Source organism: Phyllopteryx taeniolatus, chromosome 17 (assembly GCF_024500385.1).
Source record: "Phyllopteryx taeniolatus isolate TA_2022b chromosome 17, UOR_Ptae_1.2, whole genome shotgun sequence".
Classification (NCBI taxonomy): Eukaryota; Metazoa; Chordata; class Actinopteri; order Syngnathiformes; family Syngnathidae; genus Phyllopteryx; species Phyllopteryx taeniolatus.
Window position 1 is genome coordinate 5469797 of NC_084518.1, and position 23826 is coordinate 5493622.

The 23826-nt window shown below is 41.3% G+C and overlaps 1 protein-coding gene and 1 long non-coding RNA gene across 3 annotated transcripts in view; one reads left to right on the forward strand and one right to left on the reverse strand.

Annotated features, from left to right (window-relative positions):
* Positions 1–2900: 2900 nt before the first annotated feature.
* The window catches only part of wscd1b (WSC domain containing 1b), a 42487-nt gene continuing 21561 nt past the window's right edge, over positions 2901–23826 (reverse strand). The window contains exons 5-9 of one of the 2 annotated variants that reach the window (XM_061752421.1): positions 23713–23747; positions 18844–19033; positions 16655–16819; positions 16371–16571; positions 2901–3941 (exon numbers count right to left, since the gene is read on the reverse strand). In XM_061752421.1, the coding sequence (XP_061608405.1) occupies positions 3589–3941; positions 16371–16571; positions 16655–16819; positions 18844–19033; positions 23713–23747 (944 nt within the window). In that variant the 3' untranslated portion in view covers positions 2901–3588. Of the gene's footprint in view, positions 3942–16370; positions 16572–16654; positions 16820–18843; positions 19034–23625; positions 23748–23826 lie in introns of both variants that reach the window. The other variant, XM_061752420.1, reaches the window with a different exon arrangement.
* Positions 14118–22760, forward strand: LOC133467494 (uncharacterized). The gene is made up of 3 exons (XR_009785233.1): positions 14118–14151; positions 21383–21517; positions 22645–22760. It is a non-coding gene; the product is annotated as an uncharacterized LOC133467494 (long non-coding RNA).

Below are 23826 nucleotides of genomic sequence, written 5' to 3' on the forward strand. Positions count from 1 at the left end.
TGGCGCTGTTTAATTCTGTGCATAGGCTTTCGCATCCCACAAGTATCTTACAAGAAATCACATGCGAGTAGAGAAGAGTAGCCAAAAATAGTACTCAAGTGAGAAAAGGGTTCCTTTAAAATAATATGAGAGATATATAAACAGATGTATAGTCTCCAAATAATTACTTAAACAAGAGTAAGTGGATGTACAGTGAACTACTACTCAAGCACTGAATAACTGGTAAGCCTTTGTTCTCTTTTTTAAACAGACCATAAACATCAAACACGATGTTGGATGGATGGATGAAATAACTGATGAACCAAATCTTTATAAAATAACACTAATTAAGGCAAATTAAGCCCCAAGAAATGGTCTTATACTTTTTTGTTTACATTTGTTAAACAGTACAATAGGCTCACCAGGCAGAGATTACAAAAAAAGGAAGGCTGCTCTATAGTGGATCCAAAAGGTCTACAAACCCTGTGCAACAATCCTGCCTCTCAGAGGTCAGTCTGGTTTGGGATAGGGAACTTGCAATTGTCAGTGAAGATATAATAATAATAAAAATAATAATACATTTTATTTGCTACGTGTGGTCTGTGCTATGCTGGTCATCTCGAGTATTCTACTTACATACGACAGTATGCATTGTGTGTAGGTTCTCTCATATTAGAAAAAAAAACTGTTAAGATGTTAAAAACCGATATGTGTACTACCGATTGCAAAATCTGTTCAGCTGTAATGTTTAATATTAAGATTTACGTATTACAATAACACTATCATCATGCAGTGCTCCTATCGTCTCCAGCTCTGTCGTCGCTCACCCGTGTCGCTTTCACCTTCAAGAAAATGGCACAGCCTTTGCATGCTTAAGTAAACTTAAGTAGAGAAACTCCGAGTCACAAATGTACTGTATAAGCATGTTGTGTTACGTGGCACTAAAATGCCAGAGGATGCCAATCCGTTCAAGTTTTTATGACAGATGACTCAGAAGCCTTTAGGTAGCCAAGAAGGCTTAGTCTGAAATGAACAACCGTCTGTGAATAAGACACCTGTTTAAGAGAATTAAAATAAGCTTTCAAGCTTGTCTGCTTCAAAAGATGAAACAGTTTGTTACCAGTCCTGTCCTTATAGGACACTCACTTTTCCACAAGTGGGATTTGATTTTTGTGTACCAGCACTAAGGTACTGAAAATTGAGGGTGTCCTTAAAATCATTTGAGGACACCCACAACTGTACTATAAAATCCAAATGTGTTTTGTGTCATTCATTTTTGTGTTTTAATTGCTCATATAATATTTTGTGTATTCTATTCCTAAGTAGAGGCATCAAAACAGAGTAGGCAAGGCAGGCGTTTGCTTAGGGGCCCCAAGGTGAAGGGGTGCCCGGCCGGGGGTTGGCTGACACTGGCCCATATCAATGAAAAGGACAGCACTGCTTTCACAGTGCAATGACATGTGGCTGTCAGCAATGCCCGCAAAGGGGCCCCTTACTAGCGGCCGGTGGTGAGGCAGGTATGTGCTAACCCGTCGGTCACTGTGCCACCCAAAACAATACGCATCACTTTAAATTTGTTTACACAGACAGGCGTATGCCATTATTAGACGTTGCACGAAGTTAGCCCTGTGCTGACAATGATCATTTCTCCCATTAGTAGAATAATGGATTTCTTGTCAAATGCTAAAATTGATAACAACCTCAATTGTGCCTTGGAATTGGTTTGTCCAAACTGGTACTTATTTGTGCTTGGATGGATGGATGGATGGATAGATAGTCACAAATTAATTCCACAATTGACGGCATTTGTTTTTTTGGAAGCTTTGCTTTTCTCTCTAAACTGCTGCTGTACCTTCGCTGCCTTGTCTGTGTTCCTGTCTTTGAAACACACACACACTTGCTCAGTAGTGGTAAATATAATTTCTATAATATTCTACTGTCAGGTGAGTTTTAACATATATGACAAAAAGTGTTTTTGTTTTTTGACTACAAATTCTCCCTTTAGGGGTTTCATTGTTGTTTTTTTGTCATTTATTTTATAAGTCAATTATGTAATAAAATACATCTTTTTTACTTATTTATTTATTTGTAATTTTTTTGCAGGGGGTGGGCGGGGCAGATGGTCCTTCTTGACTGGGGCCCCCCATGGGGTCTAGAAACGCCCCTGTTCATAAGCATCTGCATATATGCGATACACAATTATACGTTAAAACAACAGCTTCATATTGATGCAATATTGCTTTGCAATCATCACAATCGGATCTCTGGTGTTTACACCAGCAAAAATGATTGAAAACAAAGTGCTATTGTGTCAAGGATTTTTACTCGTGTTAGTTAGCTTCTTTTGCCTGCCTCTCATTTGCCTCTTTGTTGGTTAACAATTTTGGGGCGGCATGGTGAGCTAGTGGTTAGCACACCCGCCTTGCAATTCTGAGATTGGGTATGCTCTGGGAGCTCTCCCGTTCAAAAAAACTTCTTTCTTAGATGCATTGAAGACTAAATTGGTTGTAGCTGTGAATGTAAGTGTGATTGGTTGTTTGTCTATATGTGTCCTGTGATTGGCTGGACCAGTCCAAAGTGTTCTCCACCTCTTGCCCAAGTCATCTGGAATAGGCTCCAACTCACCTGCAACTTGAATGAGGCTATAACGACTGGATTGACGGATGCCATGGTGCCCCTTATATACAGAACTACCTTGTCAATCAGAGTCACCAGCAGCACCTTGTTCACCTTCTTGCGTCTCCTGATGTGTGACCTTTGCATTTGAGAAATGACTCATGTGAGGAAAAAGCTGAATTACTAGGAAAAGAAAGGCTCGCACATTCATTGATTTTCGCTTTTCACAGCAGTGTTTGGACCGTAACTCCTGTGAAAGGGATTATTGTAACGTTAATAAAGGAGCAAGGATCTTACATCTGTGCTCATGAAAACTGCCTGAATGTTTATTTACACGAACATACTGGCTGTATAGAAAAATCAGGTATCTTAGAAATGTTCAGAGCACTTTAACTTTACCCAAGAAAACATATTTTACTGAACTGCAACAATTTCAACATCTCTTACAACGTAATGTCAATGTATTTAATGAAAAGAGGCAATATACAGCAGGAGTTCAGTACAGTCATTGGATTAAGAGTCTGCAGCATGTAATAACATTGAGGCTTTTATCCATCAGATTTGCAAATCTGTATAATCTGCCTTTTCTTGCTATCGTCTGTGTTAGCACAACAGGAAATGAATATGGGCGTAGACTAAAAGAAAAACATTATTGTAGAGAAGTTGAGGAAAAAAAAAATGTCCACCTATAATTTGCACTGTCATGTGCTGTGCAGTCAGACACTTTGCTCAAAGATCCGACTTCTGCTGCTACACATCTTGTCAAATCCTCTTTTAGTATTCATCGTATTTGTTGTTTACAGAGAAGTACGTCCAGCCTGGAGGCTTCTATGGTCACCGTACGATGGCACAATGATTTGTTTTCTGCTCTAATCTCCTGTATGGTTCCATTCAAAGTGCATCTGGCCTGACAAAGAAGCAGTTGGTCCACTTACATTGGCCAGTGTGTGTGTTTTGCTCTCTTGTTGACTAGATGGATGATTTTCCATGGCATCATCTGGGTAGATATTCTCTTGGAAGTCCACTAAAATTCCTGCTCTGTAGTGCCGTGTCGACGTTATGAATGAAGGTATCAATCATTTGCCTCATGTGAGGTGTAAATGGGTCAAAGGACGGCTGCTGGGCCCCTGGCCTTTTAAAGTAGCCATCCTGGTTGCTCTGCGCACAGATCAGTCTCTCCTCGGTCGCGGTGACATTCAGGAAAGCTGTGATGAGCCTGAGCTGAGGGAGGAGAGCCCTTTGTAGCTCCTCATAATGTACCACGTGCAGGCGACGTCCAAACTTCAGCCAACTCAATGCATGGGATGACCACCAGGGGGCGTAGCTGGAGACGAATTCTGGCCATTCTGCAGTAAAACAGCATAACAGAGGACTGTTAGGAACTTGGACATACGATGTACAGTATATTCGGAGCCACTTTCATTGCATTCATTGTTACATAGAGATGAATTCATCTAAATTTTGTCCAGGTTTTCGCACTTTGTTTCCATACAAAAAAAACAACAACAAAAAAACTCGCCCATTTGTTTTCCGGAATCGACATGCTCATCTGAAGCATTTCGTAATTGTCTATAATGGGTTCAACAGACAGAAAGGGATATTCCACAATGCAAATTTTATTAACAACTCAAAGTCATCCGCTATATGTGGAACGTCAAGTGACCAAACCTGAAAAACAGGTTAGCAGAATTCCTGTATATGCCATGATGACCAGCATCACAACGGGGTGATGACATTATGCTTTGAACCCAAACTTTCTGAAAGAAACCAAAAAAATCTTTGTCTGGTGTCTTCGGAGAAAAGTTAAATACATGCATATCATTTATCTCTATTCAAATATGAATTGATATATGTAAACACAAAGAGTAAACATCGGATAGTGTCATCTTTGGTATGTTGTGTAAAACAAAAGACATTGTATACGGGTGCTTTGTCCGGGACTCATTTTATACACATACGCATAATGGCTTATCTAATTGTCACACTCAATAAACAATTACAAAATAGTTTGAGTGTAACTGTTAAATAAACCACCATAGGGCCCAAAAAGTGTTTTTAAAGTGTTTCAATGAGTTAAAAATTTTGGGGAACAACTATTACATTTGCATAACAGAGCAAATGACTAAATATGCTCTAACAGGCTAAGGAACTAAGTGGATTAAATGCATCACATACAAATAGCTCAGTAGTCTGTTTGTACACAGAATGTCCCGCCTGCACACAACCTAACATTAAGAAAGGCAAAAGCTCAATCAATGACTATGATTACGAATGCCGGGGAGAATAACAAAACTATATGGCAAAACATACACAAATTAAGTGCCAGAAAGTCTACACATTATAAGAACAACCTTGAAATTAAAGTTAATAATCAACTAGAGAACAATGCAAAGATGGTTGCTGATGAACTATTATTTAATCAACTCCATCCCAAAAAAAGAAGTGCTTTTTAGATCAAAATAGCTGTTTGGAGTTGTATTTCTAGATTTGGAAAAGGGCTTTTTATTCTGTTAACCATTACATTTTACACAACCAACTGTTCCACACAAGCAATCATTTGAATGAAATCATATCTTTCCAATTAAAAGGTGTTGTGTGCAGGTCAGTGGCATAAAATCCTTGTTATTGGAGTGTTCTGCTGGTGTTCAACAAGCTTACGCCCTTGGACCAATTTTATTCTCTTTGTACTGTATATTAATGAACTACCGAACGTTTGCTCCATTAATATTCAAATGTTTGCGGATGACACCGTAATTTATACACTGAAGCTGCTAAGATCCTCACACTACCAGCAACTCAAATACAGTCCTGTTTGTCAAGTAACTCTCTGCTACTGAATACTAAGAAAACAATACGTATAATATTCTAAAAGAACAGCAAATATATGTCTCTAAAATCTTTCTTGCAGGAGAAATGCTACAAATTGTTGTTTTGGATTCTGCTCTGTCTTTTAAGAGTCATCTAAAAAATCCAATACTTTAAAATTTAACTTTAATTTCAAACAAGGCGGCCTTTCTGTATTCAGTGATTCTCTCACAAATTGACTACTGTGTAGTACTAGCTGGCTGTTTTACTGGAGCAACAAATATTAAACCTTTGGAGTCCTTATTCAAAAAAGCTTTGGAAAATCTCACAAAAAATTATTATTAGTATTGCAAAATCCTTTCAAAGTAAAACCTGGTCCCTTTTGAAAACATTAAAATATTCAAGTTTGCTTGCTTTTACAAGGACTCACACCATCACCAATCTAAGACTTCATCAAACAGAAAAATAGGTGGCCTGTAAATTCTGGAACAGTCTATCACTCCCAGTCAGAGAATCACCCAGCTACATAACATTTAAGAAGCATCTGAAAGTGTGGATAAGGACCAACCATATCTGTGACAATGTGTAATTACTTATGTATACTTGATGTAACAAGGCAGTGTGCAACAGGGCCATGTGCAATTTCTCAAGCACTTTAAGATGCAGTATAGACTTTTTTATTTACAACTAGTAGCTTCTTATACTGCTTTTTAATAGGGTAATGTGCAATATTCTTTTGTACTTTTGTAAAACTAAAGCACTTTATTTAATATCTATAACAAGTAGTACTTTTGGTGATATGCAGTAGGGCAGCAACGTGCAATATTCCTTTGTACAACCCCAATTCCAATGAAGTTGGGACCTTGTGTTAAACATAAATAAAAACAGAATACAATGATTTGCAAATCATGTTCGACCTGTATTTAATTGAATACACGACAAAGACAAGATATTTAATGTTCAAACTGATAAACTTGATTGTTTTTAGCAAATAATCATTAACTTGGAATTTTATGGCTGCAACACGTTCCAAAAAAGCTGGGACAGGGTCACGTTTACCACTGTGTTACATCACCTTTTGTTTGAACAACATTCAATAAACGTTTGGGAACTGAGGACACTAATTGTTGAAGCTTTGTAGGTGGAATTCTTTCCCATTTTTGCTCGATGTACAGCTTCAGCTGTTCAACAGTCTGGGGTCTCCGTTGTCGTATTTTACGCTTCATAATGCGCCACACATTTTAAATGGGAGACAGGTCTGGACTGCAGGCAGGCCAGTCTAGTACTCGCACTCTTTTACTACCAAGCCACGCTGTTGTAACACGTGCAGAATGTGGTTTGGCATTGTCTTGCTGAAATAAGCAGGGGCGTCCGTGAAAAAGACGCTGCTTGGATGGCAGCATATGTTTCTCCAAAACCTGTATGTACCTTTCAGCATTAATGGTGCCTTCACAGATGTGTAAGTTACCCATGCCGTTGGCACTAACACAGCCCCATACCATCACAGATGCTGGCTTTTGAACTTTGCGTCCATAACAGTCCGGATGGTTCTTTTCCTCTTTGGCCCGGAGGACACGACGTCCACAATTTACAAAAACAATTTGAAATGTGGACTCGTCAGACCACAGAACACTTTTCCACTTTGCATCAGTCCATCTTAGATGAGCTCGGGCCCAGAGAAGACGGCGGCGTTTCTGGGTGTTGTTGATAAAAGGCTTTTGCTTTGCATAGTAGAGTTTCAAGTTGCACTTATGGATGTAGCGCCGAACTGTATTTACTGACATTAGTTTTCTGAAGCCTTCCTGAGCCCATGCGGTGATATCCTTTACACATTGATGTCGGTTTTTGATGCAGTGGCGCCTGAGGGAGAGAAAGGTCACGGGCATTCAATGTTGGTTCAGCCTTGCCGCTTACATGCAGTGATTTCTCCAGATTCTCTGAACCTTTTGATGATATTATGGACAGTAGATGATGAACTCCCTAAATTCCTTGCAATTGTACGTTGAGGAACATTGTCCTTAACCTGTTCCGACTATTTTCTCACATACTTGTTCTCAAAGGGGTGAAACTCATCCCATCTTTGCTTGTGAATGACTGAGCAATTCAGGGAAGCTTCTTTTCTACCCAATCATGGCACCCACCTGTTCCCAATTAGCCTGTTCACCTGTGGGATGTTCCAAACAGGTGTTTGATGAGCATTCCTCAACTTTCTCAGTCTTTTTTTGCCACCTGTCCCAGCTTTTTTGCAACATGTTGCAGCCATAAAATTCTAAGTTAATGATTATTTGTTAAAAACAATCAAGTTTATCAGTTTGAACATTAAATATATTGTCTTTGTAGTGTAGTCAATGAAATATAGGTTGAACATGATTTGCAAATCATTGTATTGTTTTTATTTATGTTTAACACAACGTCCCAACTTCATTGGTATTGGGGTTGTACTTCCTGACACAAAGCGGCACTTTATTACATTTGCTCTTTCACTTTACAAGGACATTGTGCAATTTTACATTTTCCTTTTTTTTTTTCAACATATTTTTTAATGCAATCTGCGTTTGAAATTGTCTTTTGCCCAAACATTGATATATCTTCTGAAACAAATAACAAAACATATCCCAAGGTAATAGGGCTTCCCACCACCCTTTTTCCCACTGGGGTTGTGGGGAGGCTTACAGCTGCAGATCCACTGCCCCTGTCGCCCCGCAGTTATTAAGCAAACAGCTAGTGCTCAATACCCACACCGAGCAGGGGGCAGGCTCATTGCTATGGATCCCTACAAGCCCCGCAATGCAATACAACCATGTTGCACTATGCGGCCTGTCGATGAATTTCATGTGAAAGACAATGAGTTTCTTTTATTGCATCATATTACCATAGCCACAGGATAGTCATGACACTTTTTTTTTAATTTTTTTTAAAATGAAAAGCAAACTGGCGGCACGGTGCTCAACTGGTTATCACAAATGCCTCACAGTTCTGAAGACCAGGGTTCAAATGATTGTTTGTTTCTATGTGCCCTGCGATTGGCTGGCCACCAGTTCAGGGTGTACCCTGTCTCTCGCCCGAAGATAGCTAGGATAGGCTCCAGCACGCTCGCGACCCTAGTGAGGATAAAGCGATACAGAAAATGGATGGATGGAAAAGCAAACTATGGTATGTCTTAGAAATTATTAATCCATCCATTCATTTTCTAAAATGAACCAGCTGTGAGTCACTGTGCTGCCCTTTTTAATACTTTTTTAAAATTAAAAAGTCTAACATAACATCTTTGCTCGCTTTTGGCTATTTGTCTTTGTGTGTGATATTTTAGTGGCACGTGAAATGGACATCTTATTTTCAATGACAATGCTTTATTTAGTCGTATCATAAGTGGAAAAGAGCCGGAACGCAGCAAGCTGCAACCAACGTGAAGTTTAACACCAGAGACTAATTGCCCAGTGCCCTTTGTGTCACTGTCATGCTGATATCAGCACGCGTCAAATTGTAAAAAGCTCCAAGTCACTCCCACACTCCAAGACTCTTTGCAACATACCAAAATACTGCCATTCAGTTGAAATAAAACAAATAACACAAATGTGAAAAAACAGAAAGTTCAAATCATAGCAAACTCACTGGGAAAAAAAAAGAAATGGCATGGAAGACTGACATTATCCATCCATCCATTTTTTGTACCGAGAAAGCCTATCCCAGCTTTCTTCGGGCAGGAGGCGGGATACACCCAGAACTGGTCGCCAGCCAATCGCAGAGCAGATGTGAACAAACAACCACTCGCACTCACATTCACACCTACGGGCAATTTAGAGTCCTCAATTAACCTACCATGCATGTTTTTGGGATGTGGGAGGAAACTGGAGTATACGGAGAAAACCCACAAAGGCATGGGGAGAACATGCAAACTCCAAACAGCCGAGGCTGGGATTTGAACCGTGGTCCTCAGAGCTGTGAGGCTGATGTGCTAACCAGTCGCCCACAGTGCCGCCAGATTGACATTAATAAACACCATTTAGTGAAACCCTGCATAGTCACAGATTTGCCTGTGCACAGATTGTCCGGATTGCCCCTCCTGTTGGTACTGGTCAGGGCGCTTCAGTTCAGCTGGGGACCGCCCTGAGTCTTGGGGAGTGGGTGTCTTCCCCCTGGTTGGGTCCCCCGCTGGACGGGCTTGCTGGATTGGCCCCTTCTTGCGGGTGGAGGGGGTCGGACCCACCCTTCCTAAATGTGCCGGGTCAGCAGCTCCGTACACCAGTTGCTAACATGCATGTGATATGGTGTTCATTCACTCTTATGATCGAAAGACACGCTATCGGCTTTAATTGCTTTTGCTGGGACCACTGATAGCAACACAGGTTATACTAACATACCAACTCACAGTTTCTTACAGGTGTTTTGACACCAAAAAAGAATCCCACCGCACTACTCGTCAATAGCACTGCCTTGCTCATTTCCCAGGTCCTGTTCTGTCCTGCCCTTTTCTGTCCTCTCTCATCTTGTTCTCTTGGTTAGTTATTGCATGTCTTCAACAGGTGCCGCCCCCCCCCACCCCCCCCACTAATAACAACACAATTCGACTGTTGTAACATTACTTGTGTTCAAATATGTAGACTGTCTTACTATTGTTCTGCTGTGGTTCGCACGCCTATTCCCCTTGTCCACTCTTCCCTCTTTCTGTCCCTTTTCTGCCTGGCTGCAACTTCAAATAAACATCAGAATAATAAAAAAAAATAAGCAGAGTGAGTATTTCAAACACCCCTGTTGCACAGCAAAACGTTTCCAGCACAAAAGGCATACGGATGCACCGTTCTGCTAGGCCCTGCAACTGAACAGGACAGGTTAAAAAACAAAAACAAAAAAAAAGCAACAACTCAGTGCCTCGTGTCCCTCCCAAGGCTACAGCGTAGCCTCTACACTGGTCTTAGCGTTGCGTCGCAATCGATTGGGCGAGAGGCGCCATGTCATTCGCGTTGGCCTCTATCCCAGCAAACGCTGACTCACGGGTCGGGATCGGCTGCTACTGGACCTTCGCTACGTGTGCCCACATCCTGGCCGGCGGTGGCGCCGAATTATTTTAGCATATTGTAACAATAGCATTCTTTATTGGTGTACGAGTGAGTGTTAACTCAAGTCGAAAGTTGTGGGTGAAAGAACATCACACGGAGAGAGAATAACGATTCCAAGTCCTCGTTACAACATTCTGCTGCCGATACAGTAGTCCCAAAAATGAAATAATAAAATAGGTCCACTCTGTACAAATACAGATATCGACGCCAAAATAAATCTTACTTAAATACTTCCCTCTCTTTAAATGAAATGTCTACATTTCAAATGAAAACATATTACAGAGGCTGCTCAGAAACATAAACCATCCTACAATATCACTAAGCGGAGGAAAAGAAACTAAAGATTCCCATGCCAAGAGTGCTCCAGCGTTTATGACTTCACTGTAAATTTTGGACTCCAGCAAAGAAATCACTGTTAGTAGGCAGTATACCATTTCTAACGTTACAAATAAAAAAAATGACAATAAATGCTGTTCAATTATTGAACAGACAATTCCTAAATGAACAGTTTTGTTATTGCAAACATATATTATTGGTACAGCAATAATGCTGTTTTGGAAGTACAGTGTAAGAATGTAAAAATTGGATGGATGGGGACAGAAGTGTACAGAAATAGATGATTTGAAACTGTCTTTTTCACAAAAACCTGTGGGAAAATGCACAGAAACTACTAAAAGCTCTCTTCTCCCCACCTGTACCGTGAACCTTCCTGCAATATTGCAATAATTACCGTGAGATTAATACCGTGATAAAAACGAACCGTGAGATGTAGATATCGTTACATCCCTAGCAAGTACCGATACAGGGTATTGGTATCAGGGTGTATTTCAAGGTATTGGGTACTCGTAAAGGTTGCTGATACCAGCTACAGATAATTAAGCCAATCAAATCTGACATGGAGTAACACCTCCTTGCCAGTAGTTGGCGCTACATTGTGGAAGCTTGACACATCGGCGAACCATCATGTATATCAGAACGAAAGGTTTTTGTTCACACTTATCTGCCATTGTGTTAATTGTAAATTTATGTATCAAAAATACTATTGTATTGGTACCCGGGATCGGTGAGTACTCAAGATTGAATACTCGTAATGGTATTGGTCTGAAAAAAAGTGGTATTGAACATTCCTAGTTTAATTCATTGATGGTGTTTTGTTGACAATTCTTGAATGCACCTCGTGTACAGTCAAAGTGTAACTGAACTGTATGTTTTTTCTTCTCTCCCAGTGTAGCTACTAATAGCCCCTGTAATGTAATTTGTACTTTGCTGTTACAATTTGCATGTATTCCCTACCATTTGTTGCCGGTATGTGTAAATGTTAGTGCTGTTTTTTTTTCCACGACCCACCCACTGTTCACTGGATGAACTTAAAAGAGTTAAAGTATGGTACAGTGTGAGCAGCTGATTTGGGGATAGTTCTCTTGGGCAGCGGTGCCCTTCCTTCTTCTTCACAAGTCGTTTGCGACTGACAACACTACTTGAGCCCCATCTCATTTCTGACCCCCCAATGCTGAAATGACAGTTAATCCCCTGTAATGAATGCCCCTCTTCTCCATTTTAAGTGCTTTGTCATTTTGTGTCAACTTGAGGCAATTAGACTACATTGTGTGTGTGTGGGTGTGGGGTTATTACGCTCTGATTTTCGCTATTTGCGGCAGTGCTTAGTCTGCCTATATATATATATATATATATGTGGACACTTAACGCCAAACTCACCTGAGGCTCCTGTGTCATTCTTGCAACTACTGCAATTTTACAATGTTGTTAATGTTATTTTTAGAATGAAATCTTTTTTGGGTTAGCAATTCTTGGGGAGACTCAAACCCTTCATTGTGGAGCTCAGATGCCCCCAACTGATGCCCAGCAGATGAATCCGACAGGCACAGTAGTTGGGGAAAGCCACCAGAGGGTACGCACCCTGAGCTGCAACTGTGAACCAGTGCCCCGCTAAGGGCAAAACCGGTTTGCTGACACAGTTGATGCACAAGTTGGACGTGATTCAAGCAGAATCCCCAGACTCACAGGCCACATGTTTGGCAGCAAGCAGCTTGTGGGCCGGCGGTTTTCCATGTCTGCATTATCACCATCAAAAGCTACTCTCTTCCAAAATCAATTGCAAGGCCCTCCAAGCAGAGAATAATTTGGCCTCTATGTTCTTCACAGAAAATGAGCCAAGGCCAATTAGCTTCAGCTTGCAACTACAATGCATGAAATCTCTTGCTTCTTCCACTAAAATCCACCATTCGGCCCTGTAGCTCGTTCAGCATTTTATAGTGCTGTTTCAGTGTGTACAGTAGGTTATCTGCTTTTGTCTTCCCACAATCCCACAATGGAGAGGTTGTAGAAGTAATGAACAACAATGGTCACAAGAAAATCAAATATGTCCAATGGTGCATTGTGCCGATATAGAAAAAAATCACCATCACACCTCTTGACTCCCGCTTCTGCGTTGACCATCCACAAACAAGAGCGGAGATGCATCTTCAAACTACAAAAAATCAACAAAGCGGTAGGCCCAGACCTTGTGTCCCCATCCTGCCTCAATGTCTGCGCGGACCAGCTCGCTCCAGTCTTCACACAGATCTTCAATAGATCTCTGGAACTGTGTCAAGTACCATCCTGTTTCAAACGCTCCACCATCATCCCAGTCCCCAAGAAACCTCCAATTTCGGGTTTGAATGACTACAGGCCTGTCGCCTTGACATCTGTGGTCTTGAAATCCTTTGAACGCATTGTGCTTGACCACCTCAAGAGCGTCACAGACCCCCTACTTTACCCCCTGCAGTTTGCCTACCGAGCAAACAGGTCCGCGGATGATGCAGTCAACACGGGACTGCACTACATCCAAGAACACCTCGATGGCGCGGGGACCTACACGAGGATCCTGTTTGTGGACTTCAGCTATGCGTTCAACACCATCATCCCCGAACTCCTGTCCTTCAAGCTTCTCCAGCTCAGCGTCTCGCCTGCCATCTGCCAGTGCATTTACAGCTTCCTGATGGGCAGGACACAGCAGGTGAGGCTGTGGGACACCACCTCATCCACATGCAACACCAGCACCAGGGCGCCACAAGGAAGTGTCCTCTCGCCGCTGCCCTTCTCTCTCTACACGGACTGCAACTTAATGCACCCAGCTGTCAAACGCCTGAAGTTTGCAGACGACATCACAGTCATCGGACTCATCAAAGATGCTGACAAGCCTGCATATCGTCAGAAAGTGGAGCGGCTGGCGCTGTGGTGCGGCCGACACAACCTGGAGTTGAACAAGATTGTAGAGATGATCGTGGACTTCAGGAGGCATCCTTTGCCACAGCTGCCCCTAACGCTGCCCCGTGTCAACCGTCGAGACCTGCAAGTTTCTGGGAATTACAGTTTCTCAGGACCTGAAGTGGGAGACCAACGTTAACTTCGTCCTCAAAAAGGCCCAACATAGGATATGCTCCCTGCGGCTTCTCAAGGAAGCACGGCCTGCTAGTGGAGCTGTTGAGGCAGTTCTACAGAGCAGTCATCGAATCAGTCCTGTGTTCATCCATCACAGTCTGGTTTGGTGCTGCCACAAAAAAGGACAAACTCTGAATGCAACGGATAATCAAAGCTGCTCAAGAAATTGTTGGCCAGACTAAGACATGAGCATGGAAAATCCTCTTGGACCCTCCACATCCTGTTCACTGGCTCTTCCAGCTCCTTCCCTCAGGTAGGTGCTATCGAACAATGCAAACTAAAACTAGCAGACATTCCAATTGCTTCTTCCCTCTTGCCATTAACTGCTTAAATAGTTAACTTACAATTCTATTGTAACATGCGGTCAATTTTGTCTTGAGAATGTAGTCACATCTCTGTCGGACCAATTATACATTACTCGAGCACTCACTGTAGTAGTCTTGCCACCCTGCAATACTGTTGTTGACCAATACTAGCCACTCGTGCTTGAGAACCATCTGCACCATTTGCACAATTGACATTGTCCCAGATTATCGAACTACTAGTCACTTTAAACAGCATCAATTTCTTGAACTCTCTGCACCATTTGCACAATGGTCACTGCACCAGGCTATTGTTCTATTAGTCATTTCAAAATGCTCTAATTGCTAGAGGACTCAGCATCATTTTGCACAATTGTCAAAAAAAAAAAAAAAAATAGAATAAATCAATAATTTACGTGACCACATCACTGGTAACCTTTTATTGCTCAGCGACTGTATTTGTATGTTTTTATGTCTCGACAGTATCCTCTGTCAATTGACTGTCAGTCGTCGTACTAGAGCAACTCCAACTACCGGAGACAAATTCATCGTGTGTTTTTGACACACTTGGCAAATAAAGATGATTCTGATTCTGGATTCTGATGATTTTCAGTTTCTGGGGTATTGTTTGATTTTGGTTGAAATTCATGAGTTGTGGCACGAAAATATCTTTAATATAAGTAGATGAACTCATCATCAGGGATTGCTATATCAAAGTGATTTGTTTGTAGTAATTTTGTAAAATAAACTCAGTTTAAAACAAACACAAGTTTGTTATAATGTCTTGATTTGTCCAATATTTATTATGGAAGGTAAACTAACTGACGTTGATCCGGTAGGTTATGTGACAGGAATTATGTAATTAACGGTGCATCTGAGTATTGAGGGTACTATATACTTCAGGATATACTGTAAAAAAAAAACTATACAGTGGACCCCTGCATATTTACCTATTTGCTGAATTCTTTGAAGAACCTATCCTGTTATTCATGGAAACCGCTTATTCGCATTTGTTTTTTTTTTGCCCAATCCACACTTATTTGCATTTTTTTCTTTTTTTTCTTTCTTTTTTTTTTTTTTTTTTTTTACCGGATGCCCTGCTTATTTACGTTTTTGGTTTTTTTTCTAATTTTTTAGGGGGTCGGGCTTGGTATCTACCCTTGCCAATAGTGGTGGTCTACTGTATAGTGAGGAGTAGGAAATGATAATTGCTGAAAACGTGCAAGGACTAAGAACTATGTTGTACTGAATTGTGGAGATATAATGTTAAACTTGTCACTGATGGTGTAGCGGTACACTCGCCTGACTCTGGTTTGGGCAGCATGTGATCAGTTCCCACTCAGTGACGGTGTGAATATGAGTGCGAATGGTTATCCGTGTCTATATGTGCCCTGCGGCTGACTGGCGACCACTTCAGGGTGTAGTCCGCCTTTCACCCGAAGTCAGCTGGGATAGGCTCCAAGCGCCCCGTGACCCTGAACAGGATAGGTGTTGTTGAGAATGGATGGATGGATAATTTTAACAGTTTAACAACTGTTTTTCACCATTTTTTTCCTTAATTTTTTTGGTCATGGCTAAAATGTTACGGAGCTTTACACACTACGACGACAGGACACCGGTAGGATATATTCCAGTCACCGGAGGCTTTAAGATGATATATTTTGACGGATGAAAAATATAGGGATGTGTAGGCATAAGAAAGTTGCCAGACAAAGTAGCATCCATTTTTCTGCTAGGCTTTGTTTCACGCATTCAACCAACACACCCACATCGTAAATGCTCTTTCACTAGATGGCTGAAGGTCCATAATTCCTATCATACAACAGAATAAATTATGGCACACAACTAGTAAGTCAATTTGTGAGTAAATTGAGACTTATTTGAGTACTTGTACAATATGTTTTGTGACATTTTTGTTCGGTAGATTTTTCAGATCTAAAATATGTGCCTTGGCTCAATAAAGGTTGGGAAACACTGTAGTCAACAGTTGAGCCTGTCAACCAACCGTGTATAGGATTTAATACTCATGTGAGTAATGAATGAGGGAATGTGATATTAAGTATTCTGTGGTGTAATAATTTGTTTGCATCAGATTAAGACATGATATCACAGTACCCAAGCAGTACTAGAACCAGTAGACAGTATGGGTACATAGATTAGAGTGTGTTACCTTTGCTATTCCATTGGGCATCTGATGCATGTCCTAAATGTCCAGCACACTTGCGGTTGAATTCAGCCATTAGGGACCGATAAGGGTTCCGAATCAGCAGGATGGCGGAGTCGAACATCTCAATCTCTTTCTTTCCGCTCTCATGAGTCTTTACACAAATGTTGCGACCGCTCCTCCAGAAGTCCTTCTCTCCTTTGAAACCTGGGAGAAGTAAACAAACACAATTTCAGATGCAAGGCAATGTGTCTCTCAACGGTCATCGGAGGAAAGGATGCTATTCCCACCTCTGCTGTACAAGGTGCCATCAAAATAGAAGCTGCCAGTGTAGTAGCCTGTCATGAGCTCGATCAGGTGTCGGACCCAAGTGTTGCCGGCACCAGGAAAACTGGAGAGAGCCACGAGAGAGCTGGATCTCTGTGGTAGAAACATCCTCTCCTTGCACCTGGAGTCTGGAAGAGCAGTTTTTTGTTTGTCGGGATGTGGACAGAGTGATGAGTGGATTCATTTGAGGCAACACCAAAGTAATATGTAACCAGAAACTCACAACAATAATAAAATACTGTCACTGACAAAGTTCAGTGTACGAAAAACTCCAAGAGAAATGGGAGCTTTTAAAGGTGCAACCAATCTCAAATTCAGTCTCATCTCTTTTAGTCCATCAGGCCTATTCCATTTTCTAACTTCCCCATTCCTCAAATGATTCATGTTCCAACTACAGTGAACCCCTGCATAATAGTAAATGGGCATTCGTGAATTTGGCTGTTTGCTGACATTTTGGAGGAACCTATCCTGTTGTTTGTTGGAAACTCACCTATTTGCTCTTTTTGTGCTCAGGCCAAATCAATAACAGTATTGCATTGGTGAAGTCGGTTGAGGAGCTTCATTCAGACAAAATTATTTTCATTTGGGGGGCATCAATTACTGCCCCCTACCAGCGGCACTGTATATACTGTTACAAGATGGTGGATCCAAATGCACACAAGGAGGTGAGGTTCAGGCAGCAAAAATCTTAGGCTTTATTATATTCTTCATATTCTTCAAAACGTAATCAGAAAAGAACCTAAATCAAACTGCTTCTACATCACACAAAACAGTTCAAACAATCTCAATGAGAACCCTGACATACAGTATACTTTGCTAAACCATGTGCATTTAAATGCTTTTACATTTTATATTTGGTTTGTTCCAAACGTCACCCTGTTTTATGATGGTACTCAAATTATTTCAGTCTTCTCTTAATTTGCTGTAATTTGAATGTTAAAAAAAATGCATTGCAAGAAACATGTACTTAGGGCTAATGGGGTTGTGTTACATTGAATGAAAATAGATTACTGAAATGATTTTAGCAGTAACTGTATTATAGTGGTTGTAGTTTGCAGTAGGATCCAATTGCACTCCATTACACTAAATGCGTTTCTAAAATCGTTCCCTTGTCATTTTGGTAAACAAGGTGATTGCAACATTAAAAAGAAAAACATATCAGTATAGTTCCATGTGACTTTATAGCTCAGCAAACTACAGCCATATAATAATTAAATAATTTAGAAAATAGTGTTGAATGAATGTTGTGGCGTGTGAGTGTAAATTAAGGTAAAGCTAATACTGAAAAAAAAAAAAAGTGGCCTCTTGGCTGGATTATTGTAATTCACTATTGACAGGTTGCTCCATCATGTCCCTAAGGACTCTCCTCCAGGGAAGACTCCCTTTACATACTTGAGTGTAGACCTATTTTTTTGATAAAGCCTGACTCAGGCTTGGCCTTAATTTCAAACCAGAGCCTTATTTCTATTTATGTATGTAACCTTTATTTACCCAGGCAAGGCAATTGAGAACACATTCTCATTTGCAACTCTGTTCTGACAGCAGAGTAAAACAAAGCAAAATAAAAGCGAACATAAATATATAGATAACTACGGAAGCGTATTGCTGCCACACTAGAAAAAATAAAAACGCTTCAGTCTCACATTTTAACGTGATACGTATCAATTATAAAGTGATACGTTTCACATTATAATGTGATAACTTTCACGTTATAGTGTGACGTGATAAGTAATAAACGTTATAATGTGATAAAAACTTAATAAATTTGACTTCCGCATTCGGCAAACCTAAACAAACCAATTTCTTCCAGTTCAGGTCACTGGTGGAGTCCTTTTTGTGTCGTATATCTCAAAGTTGCTAGCTACTGTATATGCAACTATAGATAGACACCTTCTCTATGTCTGCCTGTGTCGCTAACTCCACCTTGGAAGGATGTGAGTGACCACAGGGTCGCAACAACAGTTGAGGAGTCCACCAGGAAACCAACTTTTTCACATTATAACGTGATAAGTTTCACGTTATAATGTGATACTGAACCTTTTTTATTTTTTTTTCTGGTGTGGCAGCAATACGCTTTCATGGATAACAAACTATACAGTGTGATATACAAAATTGACACAGGTTTATATTACATGTATAATAAATATCTCACCAAGTACAGGTGTGTGATAGACCTGATAGTAGTCCTGCTCAGTGGGTGTTGTATGTGTGGAGTTACTGATGCTGTTCAGACCAGTGGTTTCCGCACATTGATGTCTAGCAGACTGCTGGTCCAGACTGAAGAGGGAGGATGTCCAAGTACAGAAACAATGGGGCTTCTTGAACACAGCAAGCGGGAGCTCCTACAGATCAAATGCACAAATGTTCATGTTCATTTCATGACTTCTCAGATTTATTTACACGTTCGTCACGGGAACCACAGAGGTGGAACGCCTCCTTTATGTTTCCTCACACGTTCCTGCACATTGATAACACTTAGGATCCCATTTTCATGAACGCTGTAAATCCTGTGCGGCGGAAAGCACAGCAGTGCTCCAGAGGTGGGTAAGAATTGGGTGGTAATTTCGTAGACAAGTGCATTCTGGTGGATCTGAGGGTGGGTGAGCTGGGCCACTGTGGTAGTGTAGCCAACTTCATAGCAGGTACCCTCATTCCATTTAAATTTGGCCAGCAGTGTTGATGAGGACGATGCGTAATCGCAGCAATCTGTTCTTGAGTGGCGCATTGTCACTGCTCTTGGCCGGTGTGGCAAAAGACAATGTGAGCGGGTACCCTTATTAAATACAGAATGAGCTAACGATTACCGCTGGCGACTTAAATATGTCAGTGGAGCTCAGTATTTGTCCGACTGTGGCCCGATCAAAGTCATCAAAACCGCATTAGACGACAGCAGTGGTCTAACTTGTGCCAGGATTTAAAAGTGGTCTGAGCAGGCCTAAGTTTTGTAACTTTCTGTCACCAAATTTTCACTCCGCCAGGAGTATCTCCAAGGACACACACCGCTGTGAAATGAACACAGAGCTTGGCGCAGAATGGTCTGCCAAAGTGGCAAATATGAGCAGCGAGCCTTCCGATTGCACGGAAATCAGGATATATATGCCAGTGTTGGCACCTTGCTGGAGATGTGCTGTCTAAGAATCAAGGTGAACACGACATGGACAACTTCTGGAACATTTTTGCATAATTCTGCCGACACGGTTGTGCTCCACACTGTCGCCAGTAATATTTTATACCAGTCATTTTTGGGGGAGAGGAGACAAAGCTGCCTGGAGCAGGATTATCATTAGAGGAACAAAGGCTGATCCAATGCAAAAATCCCAGAAGATGTTTCTATGTGGTCTTGGACGTGACTCTTTATAGGCCAGGTTTCGGCAGTTCATCTTCTAAAGGGGCCATGTTAGAACCGGAACAGTTGTCGAGGGCAACGCTAACATGCTAACCTCAATTGTGCTCATTATTAATTTACTGTATTTATAATAAATCACTGAAGTGTGTAACGGACATGCTCTCGCCCGATGGCACTGTGACCCCAAACTCCAGACCAAGCGGCATCGCTGTCGCTGTTTCAATCAGATGCTGCTTTTATGTAGAATATAGTATACATTGCCATGAAAAAGAATCGGACCCTTCTCAAATTCACAAATTTTGCATTGTTTCACCACTTTTAATGTTTTAGCTCATCAAACAAATGTAACTAGAAAACCTCAGTAAACATAAAATGGGGTTTTTAAATGTTGATTTTATTTATTAAGGGGAAAAAAATATTCAAAGCTACCTGGCCCCACGTGAAAAAGCAATGTTTCCTAAACCTAACACATGGTTGGGCCACCCTGAGCAGCAACAACTGAAATCAAGCGTTTTTTTATAACTGGCAATAAGTCTTCCACATCTTTATGGAGATATTTTGGCCCGCTTTTTTTTGCAGAATTTTTTTTTTGTCCTGTTTGGTTGTTAGGTCAAGCAGAATGAAGGATCTGTTTCCCTTTTATGCGGAACAGTTTTACTGTTTCACAATTTTTAAGCTGCCGCTGTGGTTCCTCAGTATTACAATTGATATTTATTGAGAATCAGAGTCGTTCAGTCGAACAGTACAAACTTTCTATAGGGGAGTAACAGACGAAGACAAAAGACGGAGCACTAATTGTAAACAAGATGAGAAAATAAATCATTACATATCTAGAACAATGAAACGTTAGATATGAGTGTTGTGTGGGGCTGTAGTGCTACACCCCGTGAGGGAAGGACAGGACAAGGACAGGAGAAGAAGCATGCACGACAAGGGTCGCGTACCCGGCTGTACAACTGAAGTGTGGTGGGAGTGACTATGTAAATTATAAAAGTCTATAGGACGAGAGTATGAGTGAGGGGATTCACAAGCAATTTGCATATTCATGAGTTATTTGTCGCAATAAGTGAGTGGCCCCACACCCAGCGGAAAAGTCCCAGGGGTGAAATCAAGCGTTTTTTATCACTGGCAATAAGTCTTTCACATCTCTGCGGTGATATTTTGACCCACTCTTCCTTGCAGAATTGTTTTAATTCATCAACGCTGGGGGGTGTTCGAGCATGAACGGCCTTTTTAAGGGCATGCCACAGCATTTTAATCGGATTCAGACTTTAACTAGGCCACTGAAAACCTTTTTTTAAGCCATTCAGAAGTTGACTTGCTGGTGTGTTTTGGACTGTTGCAGAAACCAAGTGTGAGGTCACAAACTGATGGCCAAATATTCTCCTTCAGGATTTTCTTGGAAAGAGCAGAATTCATGGTTCCATCAATCACAGCAAGCAGCCACGGACCATCACACTACCACCATGTTTGACTGTTGGTATGATGTTATTTTTCTAAAATGCTTTGTTACATTTACGCCAGATGCATGGACACACACAGCTTCCAGAAAGTTCCATTTTCGTCTCGTCAGTCGAACTTGGAACTCAATTGTGCCCAGTCTCTTCCCTATTGTTGAGTCATGAACACTGACCTTAACTGCGGCAAGGGAGGCCTGCACTTCTTTAGCTGTTGTCCGCTCTACTCTTGGGGTAATTTCTGTAGGCCAGCATCTTTTGGGAAGGTTTACCACTGTTCCGTATTTTCTCCATTTGAGGATAATGGGTTTCACTGTCATTCGCTGGAATACTAATACCCTTTCGAAGCAACTGTATTTTCATCAGTTCTTGAATTTCTTCTTTTTGAGATCTTTTGGCTGACTTCATTTTGTCAAACAGGTTCTACTTCAGAGATTTCTTGAATGAACAGGTTTGGAGGTAATCAGACTTGGGTGTGGTCAGTGAAAATTAAGGCAAAAAAATGTGATTTGAAACAGCATGGAACAATAGCACACGACGCCGAATGAACAGGCTGTTTGGCACGTGTTACATCACAGCGCCGGATCGAGCCGAGCCGACCAGAAGGCGCTGGACGCAAAAAGCAGAAAGCGCATTCTGAGTCATATTTATCGATTTAACTGCTGTGTAACTGCTATATCATCACTTTGAAATGGCAGATGTGGTTTGTAAAGCGGTTCTAGAGTTATCAAGAAAATGTTTGACATCTTTGTCCTCTGACCTTTAAGTAACGCCCTATTCTTAATCTATAAGGTTTAATATGACGTTGATCCACAATTTACAACTACGCTGTATAACTCTACAACTCTTCTGGGAAGGCTTTTCACATGGTCATTTTTTGCCATTCTTCCAGAAGCGCATTTGTGACATTACACACTGATGCCTGGCTCTCAGTCTCCGCTGTAATTTATACCAAAGGTGTTTCAATTAAATTGGGAAATTGTATAAAACATAAATAAGAACGGAGCACAATTATATGCAAATCCTTTTGAACTGACATTCAATTGAATACACTACAAAGACAAGATATTTAATGTTCAAACTGATGAATGTTATTGTTTTTACCCCCCCACCCAATATTCTCTTATTTTGAATTTGATGATCAACCCAGGACACGCTGGAGAAACTACGTCCTTCGGCTGGCCTGGGAACGACTCGGGATCCCCCCGGAAGAGATGGATGAAGTGGCTGGGGGAGTGAAGTCTGGGCGTCCCTGCTAAAGCTACTGCCCCCACGACCCGATCTCGGATAAGCGGTAGAAAATGGATGGATGGATGGATGGATCATCCATGTTCCATAACATCATCAAATAATGAAAATCTGGAGAAATCTCTACACATATTGATAAGGCAGAAAACCACCATTGAATGCCCATGACCTTTGATCCCTCAGGTGGCAGTGCATTTAAAACCGGCATCATTGTGCAGGATATTGCCACGTGGGCTCAGGAACACTTGAGAAAACCATTGTCAGTCAACCAAGTTTGTCGCGTCATCTACAAATGCAAAGTAAAACTCTACCATGCAAAGCAAAAGGCTTTTATCAACGACACAGAAAAACGCCGCCAGCTTGTCTGAGCCTGAGCTTATCCAAGATAGGCTGGTGCAAAGTGGAAAAATGTGCTGTGGTCTGACGAGTCCACATTTCAAATTGTTTTTGGAAATCATGGACGTCATGCACTCCGGGCAAAAGAGGAAAACTACCATCAGTGCAAAGGTCAAAAGCCAGCATCTGTGAAGGCATCTTGTGCCCATGGCACATCTGTGAAGGCACCATTAATGTGGAAAGGTACATACAGGTTTCGGAGCAACATATGCTGCCATCGAAGTAGTGTCTTTTTAAGCGCCATCCCTGTTTAGTGCAAGCACTACTTGTGGCCTGTCAGCAGTCGAGACCTGTCTCCCATTGAAAATGTGTGGGGCATTATGAAGCACAAAACATGACGAATACTGTGGAGTGATTGCCAGCAGAGTCTGTTGACTTTTGGAATGCGGATGTGGGCCGTAGGGCATACTTTGCCCAAGTCTGCCATCGGTAATATAGGGCTCACTACAACTGCTAAGTCTCCAAATAAAGAGAAATAAATTCAAACCTTGTCTGTGCAAGTCTCGATGCAGGACTGTGTTGTTAGATTGGTCTGAAATGAATGAATAGGGAAGGTGTTGATCGTGTTGTTCACCAATTTGAAGCAGCCTCGCCGGTGAGCATTCCTGACTGTGGTGAAAGGAAGAAACAAAACAAAACAAAATCACAAAAATGATTAATAGCTTTCAGGAAAGAAATTAATTGGTTA